The sequence below is a fragment of the Orcinus orca genome, chromosome X (genome assembly GCF_937001465.1).
Source record: "Orcinus orca chromosome X, mOrcOrc1.1, whole genome shotgun sequence".
Taxonomy (NCBI): Eukaryota; Metazoa; Chordata; class Mammalia; order Artiodactyla; family Delphinidae; genus Orcinus; species Orcinus orca.
This window is the reverse complement of record NC_064580.1, coordinates 64134015-64150320: the sequence shown is the minus strand read 5'-3', so window position 1 is coordinate 64150320 and position 16306 is coordinate 64134015. Positions and strand designations below refer to the sequence as shown.

The following is a 16306-nucleotide window of genomic DNA, read 5'->3' as shown; positions in this document are numbered from 1 at the left end:
AATAAAACTACAGGCCAATATCACTGATGAACATAGATGCAAAAATCCTCAACAAAATACTAGCAAACAGAATCCAACAGCACATTAAAAGGATCATACACCATGATCAAGTGGGGTTTATTCCAGGAATGCAAGGATTCTTCAATATACGTAAATCTATCAATGTGATAAACCATATTAACAAATTGAAGGAGAAAAACCATATGGTCATCTCAATAGATGCAGAGAAAGCTTTTGACAAAATTCAACACCCATTTATTATAAAAACCCTGCAGAAAGTAGGCATAGAGGGAACTTTCCTCAACATAATAAAGGCCATATATGACAAGCCCACAGCAAACATCATCCTCAATGGTGAAAAACTGAAAGCATTTCCACTAAGATCAGGAACAAGACAAGGTTGCCCACTCTCACCACTATTATTCAACATAGTTTTGGAAGTTTTAGCCACAGCAATCAGAGAAGAAAAGGAAATAAAAGGAATCCAAATTGGAAAAGAAGAAGTAAAGCTGTCACTGTTTGCAGATGACATGATCCTATACATAGAGAACCCTAAAGATGCTACCAGAAAACTACTAGAGCTAATCAATGAATTTGGTAAAGTGGCAGGATACAAAATTAATGCACAGAAATCTCTGGCATTCCTATATACTAATGATGAAAAATCTGAAAATGAAATCAAGAAAACACTCCCATTTACCATTGCAACAAAAAGAATAAAATATCTAGGAATAAACCTACCTAAGGAGACAAAAGACCTGTATGCAGAAAATTATAAGACACTGATGAAAGAAATTAAAGATGATATAAATAGATGGAGAGATATACCATGTTCTTGGATTGGAAGAATCAACATTGTGAAAATGACTCTACTACCCAAAGCAATCTATAGATTCAATGCAATCCCTATCAAACTACCACTGGCATTTTTCACAGAACTAGAACAAAAAATTTCACAATTTGTATGGAAACACAAAAGACCCCGAATAGCCAAAGCAATCTTGAGAACAAAAGAAGGAACTGGAGGAATCAGGCTCCCTGACTTCAGACTATACTACAAAGCTACAGTCATCAAGACAGTATGGTACTGGCACAAAAACAGAAAGATAGATCAATGGAACAGGATAGAAAGCCCAGAGATAAACCCATGCACATATGGACACCTTATCTTTGATAAAGGTGGCAGTAATGTACAATGGAGAAAGGACAGCCTCTTCAATAAGTGGTGCTGGGAAAACTGGACAGGTACATGTAAAAGTATGAGATTAAATCACTCCCTAACACCATACACAAAAATAAGCTCAAAATGGATTAAAGACCTAAAGGTAAGCCCAGAAACTATCAAACTCTTAGAGGAAAACATAGGCAGAACACTCTATGACATAAATCACAGCAAGATCCTTTTTGACCCACCTCCTAGAGTAATGGAAATAAAAACAAAAATAAACAAATGGGACCTAATGAAACTTCAAAGCTTTTGCACAGCAAAGGAAACCATGAACAAGACCAAAAGACAACGCTCAGAATGGGAGAAAATATTTGCAAATGAAGCAACCGACAAAGGATTAATCTCCAAAATTTACAAGCAGCTCATGCAGCTCAATAACAAGAAAACAAACAACCCAATCCAAAAATGGGCAGAAGACCTAAATAGACATTTCTCCAAAGAAGATATACAGACTGCCAACAAACACATGAAAGAATGCTCAACATCATTAATCATTAGAGAAATGCAAATCAAAACTACAATGAGATATCATCTCACACCAGTCAGAATGGCCATCATCAAAAAATCTAGAAACAGTAAATGCTGGAGAGGGTGTGGAGAAAAGGGAACACTCTTGCACTGCTGGTGGGAATGTGAATTGGTTCAGCCACTATGGAGAACAGTATGGAGGTTCTTTCAAAAACTACAAATAGAACTACCATATGACCCAGCAATCCCACTACTGGGCATATACCCTGAGAAAACCAAAATTCAAAAAGAGTCATGTACCAAAATGTTCATTGCAGCTCTATTTACAATAGCCCGGAGATGGAAACAACCTAAGTGCCCGTCATCGGATGAATGGATAAAGAAGATGTGGCACATATATACAATGGAATATTACTCAGCCATAAAAAGAAACGAAATTGAGCTATTTGTAATGAGGTGGATAGACCTAGAGTCTGTCATACAGAGTGAAGTAAGTCAGAAAGAAAAAGACAAATACCGTATGCTAACACATATATATGGAATTTAAGAAAAAAATGTCATGAAGAACCTAGGGGTAAAGCAGGAATAAAGACGCAGACCTCTTAGAGAACGGACTTGAGGTTATGGGGAGGGGGAAGGGTGAGCTGTGACAGGGCGAGAGAGAGTCATGGGCATATACACACTAACAAACGCAGTAAGGTAGATAGCTGGTGGGAAGCAGCCGCATGGCACAGGGATATTGGCTCGGTGCTTTGTGACGGCCTGGAGGGGTGGGATGGGGAGGGTGGGAGGGAGGGAGACGCAACAGGGAAGACATATGGGAGCATGTGTTTATGTGTGACTGATTCACTTTGTTGTGGAGCAGAGACTAGCACACCATTGTAAAGCAATTGTACCCCAATAAAGATGTTAAAAAAAAAAAAAAAAGAGTGGAGTCCTGGTTTCTTACATCTTTCCGTTATGCCCCACTGGTTTTCAAACCAGATAATGGAGCTTGATTTCCCAGTGTTGGACCCTAGGGCTGGGATGCCTAATATGTGGCTTAAATCTCTTGCTCCCCAGGGAGGATCCTGAGCCTTCTGGGTCACCCACTAGCGATGTAGGTCCTGACTAACTCACTTCTCCTCCCTTCCTACTAGACTCTGTGTGGATCTTTCATTACAGCCTTGGTTGTAGAAGAGCCACTCTTCTAGTCTTCAGGTCATTCTCCGTGAGAGTTGCTGTTTATGTAGTTGTAGTTTTAATGTGTTTGTGGGGGGAGGTGAACTCAGGGTCTTTCTACTCTGCCATCTTGATCCCACCTCTGACCAGTGCTTCTTTTTCTATATGATGTGAATAGCTACTTTTACTACCAAATCACAATATTGGTCCTGAAAGAACACAATATGGGACTTATTTGCCTTGAGTTGACACTCATACTTCAAGATTCAATGTCCACATATCTTGGCCTCTCCCTACGCTCCAAACCCATCCTCGTTTTATGAGAGACTCACTGACTATCAATTATTGGTGTCCCTCCTTAATAGCACACTCAGACGTGAGTATAAAAGAAAGTGATCCCCACCTGCGGGCTGAATCTAAGTTATCTAAGGTGACTATCTCCATAGACTAACTCCTCTAGTGAGTTCCTCCCTTCTGTATTGTTATTACAGTTGCAACCACTCTGTTGTACTTGTTTGCAGCTTTCTTAAGACATAGCTGACATATGAGAAACTGCATATATTTGAAGTATAAAAGTTGATATTTTGACATATGTATACACTCATGAAACCATCACCAGAATTAAGATAATAAACATGTCTACCACCCCCCACACCAATATTCCTCATACCCTGTTATAATATATCCCTCCCTCCCACCACCCAACTCCCTTGCAATCTCCTCTTGCCCTTCTTGACTTGGTTTGGTAACGTTAAAGTGTTCCAACCCAGGAAAACAGTTAGATTCTCTGCATCTGAGCCAAGAGTAGAAGACATCCCTTGGGCCTTGCTTCCTTCCTCCTTTGAAAAGAAGTCAGACCCTCCCAAAGACTTATGTTTGCAGCTGTACACAAACAACTCTAGGACTGGATCAAAGGCCTTAAGTAAGGAACTAGGAGATTGAAACACTTCTATAAGTTGCAAGTAGGATCTAAAGTTGCAAATTACTTGAAGATAAACTAAAGAAAGATTTGAGGTGAAAGCATGTTTCTTAAGGAAACTTCTATTGTAAAATACCACACATTTGAAAAGTAATGAAAAGAAGAAAATCTGCATCATCCCACTACTCTAGCTGAACACTGTCAGTCATTTGGCATGTTTTCATTCCTGACTCTTCCCCCAACCAGAAAAAAAATTCTTTATTGAAACCTATTTTGAATGCAATTTTTGAGTTTTTGTGTTTAACTTTTTCTCTATATACCTCCAGCGCACACCATCATAATAAAACCATAAAAGCATGGGTATATATTTTTCTCAGGTCTCAGAGAAAGAATCAACATGTCTTCTTAGAGGACGTAGCTGCAATATGAGGCTAAGAACAAAAGCTCTATATTGTGGTTCTGCTAGCAGGTTCTAGAGAATTAGAATCTATAAAAATAGAGAAATGTTTCTTCTCTGTGGAACAAAAAGTTTACAGCAGGAAAGAACAACCCCCAGGGAAATCCAACTGCTATAGCCAAAGGTATACATTTTTTGGGGGGTATTATGGATGAGAAGCTAACTTCTGAGTGTACTTTGAATGTACATAGACAAGTACACTCAGAAGTTAGCTTCCTCATACTTATAATTCCCACTTTCCCTTTACTAGTTTGGAAGGACTCATTTATTGCTGATTTTCTATGTTCAGCAATCCAGATGGCCTGTTGACCAGTTAACATGTAGTCCACCCCATATTTATTGGAAGCAGTGAAATGGAATAGCCACCCCCTTTCTGAGATTTTCATAAGGAGAGGGAGGATAAATTTCTTACCCCCAACCCAAGAACAGGTAGTTATGCTCAAGATTCTATTTTCTTAAGAACGTCAAAGGTGTGTTTTGAAAAGGAAAGGAAAGTTGTGCTCTGATCCTTTGCCTACTTTAATCAAAATTTCTTTTAAACCATGTTAATTTTAAATGATTCAGAGTTCATCCTCTGGCCACTTTGATATGCAAACAGTGAACTGGACCAACACCACAAACTCCAGGCAACTCCATTCACTGCAGCCTAAGTTGTGTGTTTGTAACCTGTAAACTGCAGTTTCTTGGGCCGCACTGCACTGACATGATATAATGTAGGTAAAATTGAACAGATTGAAGATGATGGCAATGAGAGAAGCTATAGAACATACACTGTCCTTGTGCTCATGTTCAATCTGACTTCTGTTTCACACTCTAACAGTAAATGGAGTGGAGAGACAGAATAGGGGAAGGGTTTATTCTGTGTGTTAGAAATCTGCCCTTTCTAATGATTCAACCAAGCTGGCCTGTATTATTCTAGTCTGATTTCATTGTTTTGGCAAGATTTGAAACTGACACTGCAGTTTGGAAGTTCTGAGATAATTGATGCCAGACGAGTGTCACCAAGGGATGAAAACTTTTAAAAAATTTATTATTTTTATTAACAAGTGACTATGGATTCAGAATCACCTCCTGATGTTTTTAAAAACATTTGTCTTGTTATGAAAACGCTGTTAGCTTTTGAATTAAACATGTGAGAGTTTAGCTAGAGTTAGATAAATTTCTGCTTAACCTTTTCCCCACTCCCAAAAGATAGCATCAAAAGACACACCCAAGCATCAAATGACAAACATAAGTATACATATACAAACATGCATCCTGGCAGAACTGTTTTTTACAGCCTGTTCACAAGCAAATTTCTGAAGTTGTGAATAGAGTTCAAGGGCTCGCAATTTTAGCTTTTAATTATACAGCTTATCACCAAGCTCCCTGAGTGACTGACATAGCATAGCACACAACAGTTTTCTGGGGATAGTTCCTAACAGTAAGTGACCCTTGAATTATCTTCAACCCATGGCGCATCCACTTGTTCTGAATACTGCCTTACAAGGAATTACATAATGTTGCAACTCCCCTGCTGATATCTTAGAGACCAAAAAGACAATGCTAAAGGAAAGGCACTTTCCATTTCTCTTTGCCTTTCTTTCATTCAGAGACTATGACCTGAGGTATCTCAATAGGCTGAAATCCACGGACAGCAGATGGGGTGGTGAAAAAAGTGTTAGGTAGTTCCCCAGGGCTGATGGAGCCAGAGTCACTTTGCACTGAGCCTCTACTGTTCTCAAACTGGGATATTTTCTTTTTGATCATCTTTCTCTCCTTGGCTCTGCGATTCTGAAACCAGATTTTCACCTGAAACACAAAATGCTTTGGATTTAATGGGGCAACATACTGAATGCACTTTTCAGTCATTGCTGATATTGTTCAGGGACTCTAGTATTTACAAAGTCCTTTCACATGCATTGCTTAATTGAGCCTCACAATGACCTTGTGAAGTATGCCCATTTAACAACAGGTTTAAAAAAGGCTGAGACTCAGAGAGGGAAAGTATCTTGCATGAGATGAAACTGAAATCAAGTCCAAGGCCTCAGACTCTGAATGCAGTGCTCTTTATATTATACCTCACCCACCATCTCTGTTGTGCAGGTAGAAATAAATAATGATAGAATGGCAGATGCTGAGCCATGGTGATAAAAAGGGAGGGATTTAAATAGCAAAGGTGATTATGATCTATCATTAAAAGAAGTTAGGTTGTTAAAACAGAACTGGGTGAACAAGGGTGATGAAATACTATATCTCTTGCTGTGATACCAACGTGCCTTCATAAATGGTTGAAATGCAGGCTTCTTGGGATACAACAATACATTAATGGACTTTACAGTTCTAGAATCTTATGATTTCCAGGTTTACTCCTAGACCTAAGTAAAAAACAAATCAGGTAGTTATGTAATGTCAAAATCTGGGTGAGTGGAAACCACTGATCCTTGCCATGATTTAATCTTTACTGAGTACCCATAGTAAGCTAAATTTGAGGCAGGAATCATAGGATTACATAGACCACAGAAAATTAAATTCCTACCCTGAGTAATAGAAAAACTTGCTTCAGGTAGCAGCATTGGTGTTCATTTACTGTTACAGTTTGACTGATATGAACCAGATAATTGCCATGATTGACAGATTTCCACTTCACATATTGATTATGACTACTTGGGGAACCATATCAAGGTTTTGCCCTGACTGATAAATTGTATGGGAGTTTTAATCCTTCTCATCCCCCTACATCCCCACCCTTGCTTTCACACCTACACAGTGCCCACCACATTCAATTATTAATAAACCCATCAACCAACGGTACTAAACTAGGTGGTCCAGTAGGATGAATGTGGGCTTTAGGAGAGCTTTGAGAATGGCTTGGTCTTCTGTTTTGCCTCCACTCTTAGTTACAGACTTCCCTAAAACCTTAGCTTATTGAAATGCTTATATGAAACGTGTTAGATGTACTTCTGGTGTACCTGTCTCTCAGAAAGGCCCAAGTTGACTGCCAGCTCTGATTTTCTCCGAATGGTGATGTATCTGTTGCAGTGGAATTCCTTCTCCAGCTCCAACCTTTGATGATCTGTGTAAACCACACGATACTTTTCTTTTGTCCTGGTTTTCCCTGTTAGGGGAGAAAGCAGTGCATTTAATCATATTTTGCATCTTTGGAGATTGTTTTGATTGGAGGAATCATAGTCATTGTTCCTACCCTTAGCTATTACTTTCAAATACAAAACAAGTACATTTTTTTAACCACATATGTCATAAGTCCATTTCTCCATTAATTACTTTGTCATCTGTGGCTATTTTACATATATATATATATATATATATATATATATCATACCTATATATATCAACACACCTATCACACCACCATTGATATACTGTTACACCAAAGCATTTTAAAGCAAACAGTTAAGCCATGATTTTCATTCCCTTCACACTAACATATGGGACCAGCATTGTCATTGTCAGTAGTAGCAACATTCATTATACATGCACTTCCTTTTATATTGATATTTTATGCAGTTCATTTATATTGTTTCCTATTGAACCTCTCACTTACCCTTTCAAATTACGCAAAATGTGTCTTATCCCCATTTTGCAGATAAGGAACCTGAGGCTCAGTGTAGGTAAGTAAGTTGCTTTGTGCTAGTGAGCTGAGGAGTGGGGACCCAAACACATACCCTTGGCTCCCAGTCTGGTGTGCCAAATGTTATTCCTGATTTAAACATGCTGGGCAGCATAAGAATGGCCCAAGTGAGGCAAGCTGCTTTGTGATCCTGACATTCTAATTACATATACATTCTAGAATTTCATTTGGATAGTAATTTAAAAAGAAAACATCTATTGTCACTTAGATTCTGTTCTAGGATAGCCCCTATTACTTATTAGAAAAAATAGTTTAGTTTTCTGGGGAGAGTCTTAAACAAATTTTTATTCCCAAGTGGATAATGAATGGGGGAAATAGGGGGTGTTGACTTTAGCAGAATAAAATGGGTATTCTAGTATTCTTTGAAAGGATATACAAACATTTGCTTTGTGTTACAACGTTTAACTAATTTCTCATGCCCTCCTTCAAATAGAGTTTTATTCCTCCTTTCAAATTTTCCAAAGGTGATTAGGAAGTTTCTCTTTCTTTTCCATTTTTCTAACCCCCTCCAGGATCTTCATCCTTTTCTCTATGGCTTTTGGCAAACTCCTTCTGATCTTCCCTGGTTGTTTTTGATGTGAAGTTTTGGGGAGCGATCTGTAAGACAAAGGTTTCTTTAAAGTGTTTCCCTAAACTCCATTGAGGTGTTAAGATGCAGCACAAGCTTAACAAAGGAGCTACATAGCATCAGATCCCATCCTGAACCCTCTTTACATTCAGGAACACCAGCAAATTGGTTTGGAATTTACAAGCCCTAAACAAATGTCAGACACTCTTTCATCTCCAGGAAAGAAAAAAAAAGGGACATGAATGTAGAAACAAATTCTAGATGAGAGATATGTTTTAGGATTAACTCATGGACTAAAGAACTAAACAAAACTTTCCCTCTTAAAAATGGAAAACAATGAATCCCAGTCAATCTGTCTCAGAGGCTCAAATTTTAAGCTGGTTTTCTTTTTTGTTTGTTTGTTTTTTGTGGGTTTTTTTGTTGTCAATTTTTAAAATTGAAGTATAGTTGATTTACAATATTGTGTTAGTTTCATTTGCAGCAACGTGGAAAGACCAAGGGAATATTATGCTTAGTGAAATAAGTCAGACAGAGAAAGACAAATACTGTATGATATCACTTACATGTGGACTCTAAAATATAATACAAATGAATGTATATGTAAAACGGAAACAGACTCACAGATACAGAAAACAAACTTGAGTTGGTTTTCTGAATTTAGGAAACCAAAGGTCTGGCACTTGGTATGTTACAAAGGCAGAATGTATATTTGAGGTCACAGTGAAAACATTGAGGTTTAATTTATTTCCAGAACCTCAAATCTTAGAATCAAAATATATCTTTGAAGAGATGTTCCCTAAAACCCTTCCTAATCCCAAAGTGACTAAGTGTTTAAATTCTAACTTGAGGCAGAAGTTAAAATTCAACTTGTGTGTGTCTGTTTTCCGCTCTTTGATAATCAGTAAATATAACCAGACTTCAAGAACTCTGGAAGGTTGCAGTTCTTCCCCACCCCCATTGGTCATAAATTCCCCTCTTGCAGTTTCTTCTGAGGACAATAAAGTCAAGACCAGGCCTCTTTATTTGCCATGAAAATCCTCACCCTTTCCGGCAATATAACCCCTGAAGAAAGGAGGAATGAGGAAGAGCCAAGCTGCATATCAAAGCCATGCAAAGTGTTAAAAAGAGTCTGTTGCCCCAATCTAACAGATAAGACCTCAAACCTCAAGAAGACATAGATCAGGGGGAAATATTGACTGCACATTTAACAAAAAGAAATGAATTCCTGTTTCCTGGTGCTCCTCTTGTGTCCCTGCTCCCAAACTGTCTTCTTTCCACCCCTTTCATTGCCTCTTCCCTTAAATGATGAAATCTGATTGAATGGATTTTGGACATTTTTCTAGTAGAGTATAATGCCATATTTCCATACTAAAACATCAACAAAGCACTAAGAGCACTAGCTTTTATTGTTCAAGCTATTCTCTTCTCCCAGAAACTACATTTCTGAGGGTGAGGGAACCCCTTCTCTGGTGCTATTGTGGGTTAATTTAGGAAAGTAACAAACCGTAAGTTGTATTACAGGGCTGCTTCATAGCCCTGTGGTGGGGATTTCACTGCCTCCGCCTGCCTAAAGCCTTGGACAAACCTCTGTAGTTCCCACTACCTAGAAGACAGTATCCCTACAGAGTTTGCAAACACATGTCACTATATATGATGACTCATCATCACCCTAAATGTGCTCATTTGAGAGACTGGCTGTGAAAACACTGTTAGGCAGAAAAGCACTCTCCAAACCTAGGGGTTATGATGATGATGACAGTGAGGGTAAAGAGGATAAAAACCAATCTCTTTCTTTAGGGAGTAGAGTGTAATTGACACCATCATGATGACTTTCCATCTGATGGTAATCTTTTGCTGCTTTTAGTTAAAAATTGCATCCAAATTCATTCATAAAAATTGTCCAATTAAATGATCAAAACAAAAAAAGATAATGATAAGCTTCAGGAATTATTAAGTAACTCATTTTCTGAAGGGTCCTAACTGAATAAAATCTTTTATGTATAACTTCCTCAGTGTTTTGTATTTTGTCCAGTGGGTTAATCATAATTATTCAAAGTCACTTCCTTCTCTCCTCTTCTTTCCCACACCTAAAAAGAAAGCCCCTCTCCAGCTCTACTTAGGTTACCACCTTGCCAATACTCATCCAAGGTTACAACTCTGGGTAAAAAAAAAGCAAAAAATGAAAAAATTCCTAGCTGTAATGCACTGACAGTATTTAAAATACGAAAATACTGAACTTTTCCCAGAATCTTTCTATCAGCTTCCTTTCCATATAATTTTAAAACCAGAAGTGTATTGGAACAGAATACTTAGGGAAAAAAGTAGAAATAAAAATATTTCATTTTTAAATCAAATCACTTAGTGGACATTCATTTATTCTGTATGTCAGTCCCCTTTCTCTCATTTGAAAATCAAATATGACAATAATCACTATGAAATGTTTTCCAATTGTCCCCTAATATGTGTATTTTTGTTTCTTTAACTTAAGGCTATTTAAAAAACATTCATCAGTGATGGAAAGAGCTTTCATTTGATTACCATAATCAGGGAGGGGTTACTTCAATTTTGTAGTTCATCTATTTTCTTCTCAGCTGTAAGTCAAATGTTGTCCTACGATACTACACAGTGAAGTAGAAAATTTAGGAGGATCTGACTTATTCATTCATTTAACAAATATTTGTTTAACACTCACTATGTACTAAGCATACAAATGGGTGTCTTTTTGTTTGGAGTGATACAAAGAAGTGATCAACTTAATTTTTTGTGGGGTTCATAACCTGAGATCCGTGGAAGGGCTTCAGTGGATCCATGAATCTCCCAAAATTATTCAAAAAATGACATGTGTGTGTGTGCATGCGCATTTGCGCCTTTGTGCATTTTTCTGGGGAGAGGGTCCATACTTTTCATCACATTCTTAAATTGTTGCTAAATATACACCTTAGGCTACAAGAATATAATAAAGGGGTACTTTTATAAGACATTAAAATGAAATGGAGATTGAATTTAATAAAGCCCCATCTATAGGATAGGCTGCCAGAAGTCAATGGGGTACCAAAATCATTCAATTTAGAATTTCTCATAGAAGTTGGAGAGAAAATCTTGTGAAGGTGGCATGGTACACCCAGGTTTCAAGAGTTAGCCACCACAGAGCAATTTAGTCTCCTCATTCACCCACTGATGAAGACACCACAGAGCAATTTAGAGTCCCTTTCTAAACTTACCCAAAAGAGAGAATCTGACAAATGCAAATGAAAGACTTTTAAGCAGAGAAACCCATCATATTTTCTCTCATAAACAGAAAATTCATGACTCAAGATAATTTATTTTATCTTGTCCTTTTCTTCCCATTGTTCTCTCTTCCAAACAACATACTAGTGACTTTCCTCTTCTAAAGTATTTCAAAACATAATCCTGAACTGGGAGCAGCTACTTTTCTGGCTTTTGTGTCTTTTGCTGATGGTTAGGGCTTAGTGAATGGATGTTAATTACAACCCTAAGATTAGATATAATAACAGCCCTGGGAATACAACACCCTAACCTCATTTTCTATTCTCTTTAGCCAGCCAACCCACTCTTATTTCAAAAAGCAATATGCAGACTTACTTCCAAACACTTTAAAGCTAAGTATTTAAGCTCAATTCTTAATTTGGGATTGCTACCCCAGTAATGTCCTAATCAATTGGAACTATCTCCTCTGGGCTGAGTCCTCTTAACGGTGAAAGTTGGTCCCATCCCACCCTCCTGCTTTTGCTTTTTTTAGGGAGAGAAAAAGGGCAGAACCGTAAGCAGAAGCATAATCATTGTGGACAAATGCTATTGAAATGTCATTTCTTCCCCAGAGGGATGAAAGTGATAGAGCTGAATTTTACTAATTTTCTCTAATGACAGGGAGCGATAGGTTGGAATAATAAGAATGTGATAAAAGAACAACTATAGCTGAAAACAAACATCTCCCCGCCTCCCTCCTCCACCCCCTGTCCAAGATTAAAGCAGAGTACCCACTTCCCCCGCCCCTGGCTCCCAGTAGCCGCCCACCGGCTTGCTGGCAGGAGCGTGGGTAGGCATTAGGCTGGGATCTCTGGGCTTTCCTATGTGTGGTGACAAGCCTGCATCCAGCCCCTGCACCTCGATACGTCTACCTGACTGTTAGGAGGGCTTTAATCACTTTAATCTTATTGATGTGGGGCTGATATTCGTGCACGCACAGGGGATGTTAGGGTTGAGTAGCTTATTATGTCCCAGTGGTGTACTGTAGCTTTCTCACAGCCTCTATGCTTCCATTGGCGGAAGGGAAGTTGTAAGAAGGCATTGGGTTTGAATCCAGCTTGCCTCTGTCAGCTTGGGCGAAAGAAGCTGGAGCTTCCTTGAGAGTCCAGGGTGACCAGGTTGCTTTGCCACTGGGACCTTCGTGGCTAAACTGGAAGGTCTGTTGCCAACCAAGCAACATGAACCTAAGTTGAGAACCACCAGCTTTGAGGGGGAAGCCGACCTGCCCAGATGGGGAAGGGTTTGAAATGGAACGGGCAAGCAGCAGTGATTGAGCACAGGGACACGTGGCTGTCCTCTCCTCATTCACCCACTGATCTTCCCCGTGCATCTGTTTTCCCATCTGGGCAACTGCAGGGTTGGATCTTGACCCTTGTGGATCAACATGCCCATTGTCCGCCCGGTTGCTCCCTTGACTGATCAGAAAATGGTGAAAAAGTCCCCTACGGTCGGCTTAGTTCCAAGCACCATGCTCTGCTTTTGATCAGAGGCACAAGCGAAGGAGGTCTCTAATGGGCTGGGGCCCTGGGCAGCAAGACACTCAATGGTCTCCTTAGCTAAGCTGTCCGGGGAGAAGCCTGAGGAGTAGGAGGGCCAGAAGGCCAAGAGAAGTAGATGAGAAGCAAAGGAAGGAAAAGTTTGAGAGCATTGGAATCGATTACTCACCAGTCACCTGCACGGTCTTGCGCATCCACGCATAGGGGCTGTGGCGGCTTCTGTTAGAACTGGCGTCGGCGGTGCAGGCGTCGATGGGGAACAGTGATCCGCCGGCTGGTGTAGGCAGGCTGCTACCGCTGTTTCCACCCGCTGCGGGTTCCAGGTTGCTGTATTCCGGCGAGCCGAAAGCAGCAGGGCTCGAGGTCATGTCGTTCATGGGCACCGTGCCCATTGTACTGGACGGCCCGGGGTACACGCTCCAGTCTTCCCGAGGGGGACTATAGGGTGACCCCCAGGCCCCCAACGATGGCCCGTGAGGATCCATACCAGGCATATGGGGATACCCCATATAGTGCGCATAAGACGGAGCCGCTGCGAAGTTGGAGGCTGGCATCGGACTCCCACCATCCCCAGTGGCGCCAGCCCCGGCTGTGCCACCTCCTGCAGGGCTCCTGAGAGTGCCCGAGTACATGCCCGTTTCTTTTTCCAAAAGGCAGCTTCTGTACATAGTGGCTTGGGTATGAGAAAGGAGCTCCCTAAGCCATCCTGAAGTCCCTGTAAGGCCCCAACCCGACTTTGAGAAGCAGTAGGGAACCAGTAAGTTAGGCCGTAGCTGTGCTGCAAGCTCCTCCGCGCCCCTCAGACAACTCCATCGGCGTTTCCTACCCTGACGGTTTCCAGGTGACTGGTAGCCCGGTATAGATGGGCCCCCAATGGCTGGGCTGACGTCAAGGGGCTTTAGGCTTTTACATAGCATTTGCATTCAAATGAACGGCCATTTCACTTTCACAGCGACTTGTTCACTCTACACTCCCTCTCCCAGAGCTCCTGGGCCTTTCTATCTCATCTTTTTTGCTTTTCTCCATCTGGTCCCATAGCACTAATTTTGCGCTTTTGGAGGCAGAAGGGAGCTCCTCCAGAGGTTTCTGAGCAGCTCCCTCCAAAGTGAGATGGAGACGTGTAGAATCAGGGCCAAATCCTGCTCTTTGGTCCTTACCCCGCGGTTTCTTTACGCTGATCTTCCCGCACCCAGTCTGCATCCTTGGTATCCCCTCTGCCCACATTCCCTGGCATGGGTACTCCACATGGCACTGGCCCATGATACCCTTCTCCTCATCGCCCCCTCCACCAGGAGGAGAGCTTTGTTTCTAAGGACAGAGATTCATTTCACAGAGATGCATTTGTAAAACATCCAATTAATCCGGCCTGCCATCTACTGGAAAGTAACCTTAGGAAGGCAGAGCAGGGATGTTTGTCTCTTGTTCACTGCTCTATCCCCCGTGTCTACAACAGTCCGGCACACATTAGGCACACAATAAATTGGATGTTTTACAAATATGCACAAATTAAAGAAAGATGAAGAGAGGAGGTTATGAAAAAAGGAAGGAAAGAAGGAGAAGACCCATGTGGGTAGTGGGCTTTTTAATTTCCCTTTCAGTTCACTAGTCTTGCTTGGGTGTCTCTTTCTGCCAGTACTCCAAGGAGTCAAATTCCTGCAGTCTCAAGTCCAGGGCAGCTGAAGCTCCCAACTTTCTTTCACACTTGAGGAGACTTCCTTTGTAAAGCTCCAATTGTTGAAAACGACATGGACTTGCCAGTAGATGCCAGTGAACTCAAGATTTTGCTTCAAGAAGCCAGATCACCTCCTGATGACAAAACCAATTTGTATTGCAGGATTCCTTCTCACCCACATGCTCCCTCACCCCTTCCCCCTCCCAAAGCCTACCACAACCTTTAGTTCAGGCTGTGCTCCTATTCAGAGAATGTGCTCTTCTATGAAGTCCGACACAACATGGCACCTCCATTAACTAATCCCTCTTTGGCTTTGGGAATATCACTTCACTTCTGGGAGTTTCAGGGTTTTCCCCTGTGTAATAGGGATCCTAACAGTGTCTGCATTTACAAGGCAGGATTTCCTGAGATGATGTATGCAAACTGCTTAACTTAACACTTGGCACACAGCACAGGACCACTGTATTCATTAATTTATCAACAAATATTTATTGAGCGCTAGGTGCTATTCTATGCATGGAGACATCAATGGTGAACAAAGCCTTTGACCTTATTAAACTTATATTCTCAAAGGGAGAAATACTAGTAAATAATTAAATTTTGTGTTATGTCAGATGATAATAATGTTGTGAAGAAAAAGAAAGCAATTAGGAGAATAGGGAATGCTGGAGGATGTTGCAACTTAACAAGTGGTGGTCTGGAGGACCTTACTTAGAAATGATATTTAAATAAAATATAGAAGTGATGGAGTGAGCTATGAGGAGAGGATCCAGACAGAGAGAACAAGAAGTAAAAAGTCTGTCTTCTATTGAAGAAGTAGCAAGAAGGAAAGTGTGGCTAACAGGTAGATGAGGTCCAAAAGCTAATGGGGTAGGTCATTTTTAATTTCTAAGTTTTTACTCTAAGTGAGGTAGGGGGACAATGTAGGGTTTTGAGTAGATGAGTCACATGATTTGACTTAAGTTTTGAAAGGATTGCTCTGGCTACTGGATTAAGAATAGACTGTAAATAGGCAAAATAGAATCAGGCTGATTAATTAAAAGGCTATTGCAATAATCCAGGTGAATGGCATTGGGGATGGAGAGAAGTGGTTGAATTCTGGATATATTTTGAAGCCTGCTTTGGAGAAGGAGAAGGAAAAGAAGGAATAGAAGTAATTGGTCAGCAAAGACTGATTAAAACCAAGCACTGGGGAGAAGGGACTAAGGGACAGGAAAGTCACATACCTATAGGCACTTTTTGCTCATGATCTCATTTAACCTTCACAACAGCCCCATGAGTTACTTATTTTCACTCCCATTTTAGAGATGAAGAAACTGAGGCTCAGAGAGGTGGCATGAGTATTTAAATGAACTACTGGTGTATAGTAGAGCTAGGTTCCCATCCTAGGCAGCTCTGATTGCAAAGTTCATGTTCTTAAATTGGAACCAGGAAAAATG

At 40.5% G+C, this 16306-nt stretch overlaps 1 protein-coding gene across 1 annotated transcript; it reads right to left on the bottom strand.

Moving 5' to 3' along the window:
- Positions 1-5817: 5817 nt before the first annotated feature.
- On the bottom strand, positions 5818-13863 carry CDX4 (caudal type homeobox 4). Its single transcript, XM_004283805.1, has 3 exons — positions 13365-13863; positions 7185-7330; positions 5818-6024 (listed from the first exon to the last, which is right to left on the bottom strand). The coding sequence occupies exons 1-3, from the start codon at positions 13861-13863 to the stop codon at positions 5818-5820; spliced, it is 852 nt and encodes a 283-aa protein (XP_004283853.1).
- Positions 13864-16306: the final 2443 nt, after the last annotated feature.

Excerpts from the sequence above, each read along its gene's own strand:
- CDX4 (XM_004283805.1), bottom strand. The coding sequence starts at position 13,863 with ATGTACAGAAGCTGCCTTTTGGAAAAAGAAACGGGCATGTACTCGGGC. Across the intron at positions 7,331-13,364 it reads CAAGACCGTGCAGGTGACTG|GGAAAACCAGGACAAAAGAA; the intron begins GTGAGTAATCGA and ends CTCCCCTAACAG. Across the intron at positions 6,025-7,184 it reads TGGGCCTTTCTGAGAGACAG|GTGAAAATCTGGTTTCAGAA; the intron begins GTACACCAGAAG and ends TTTGTGTTTCAG.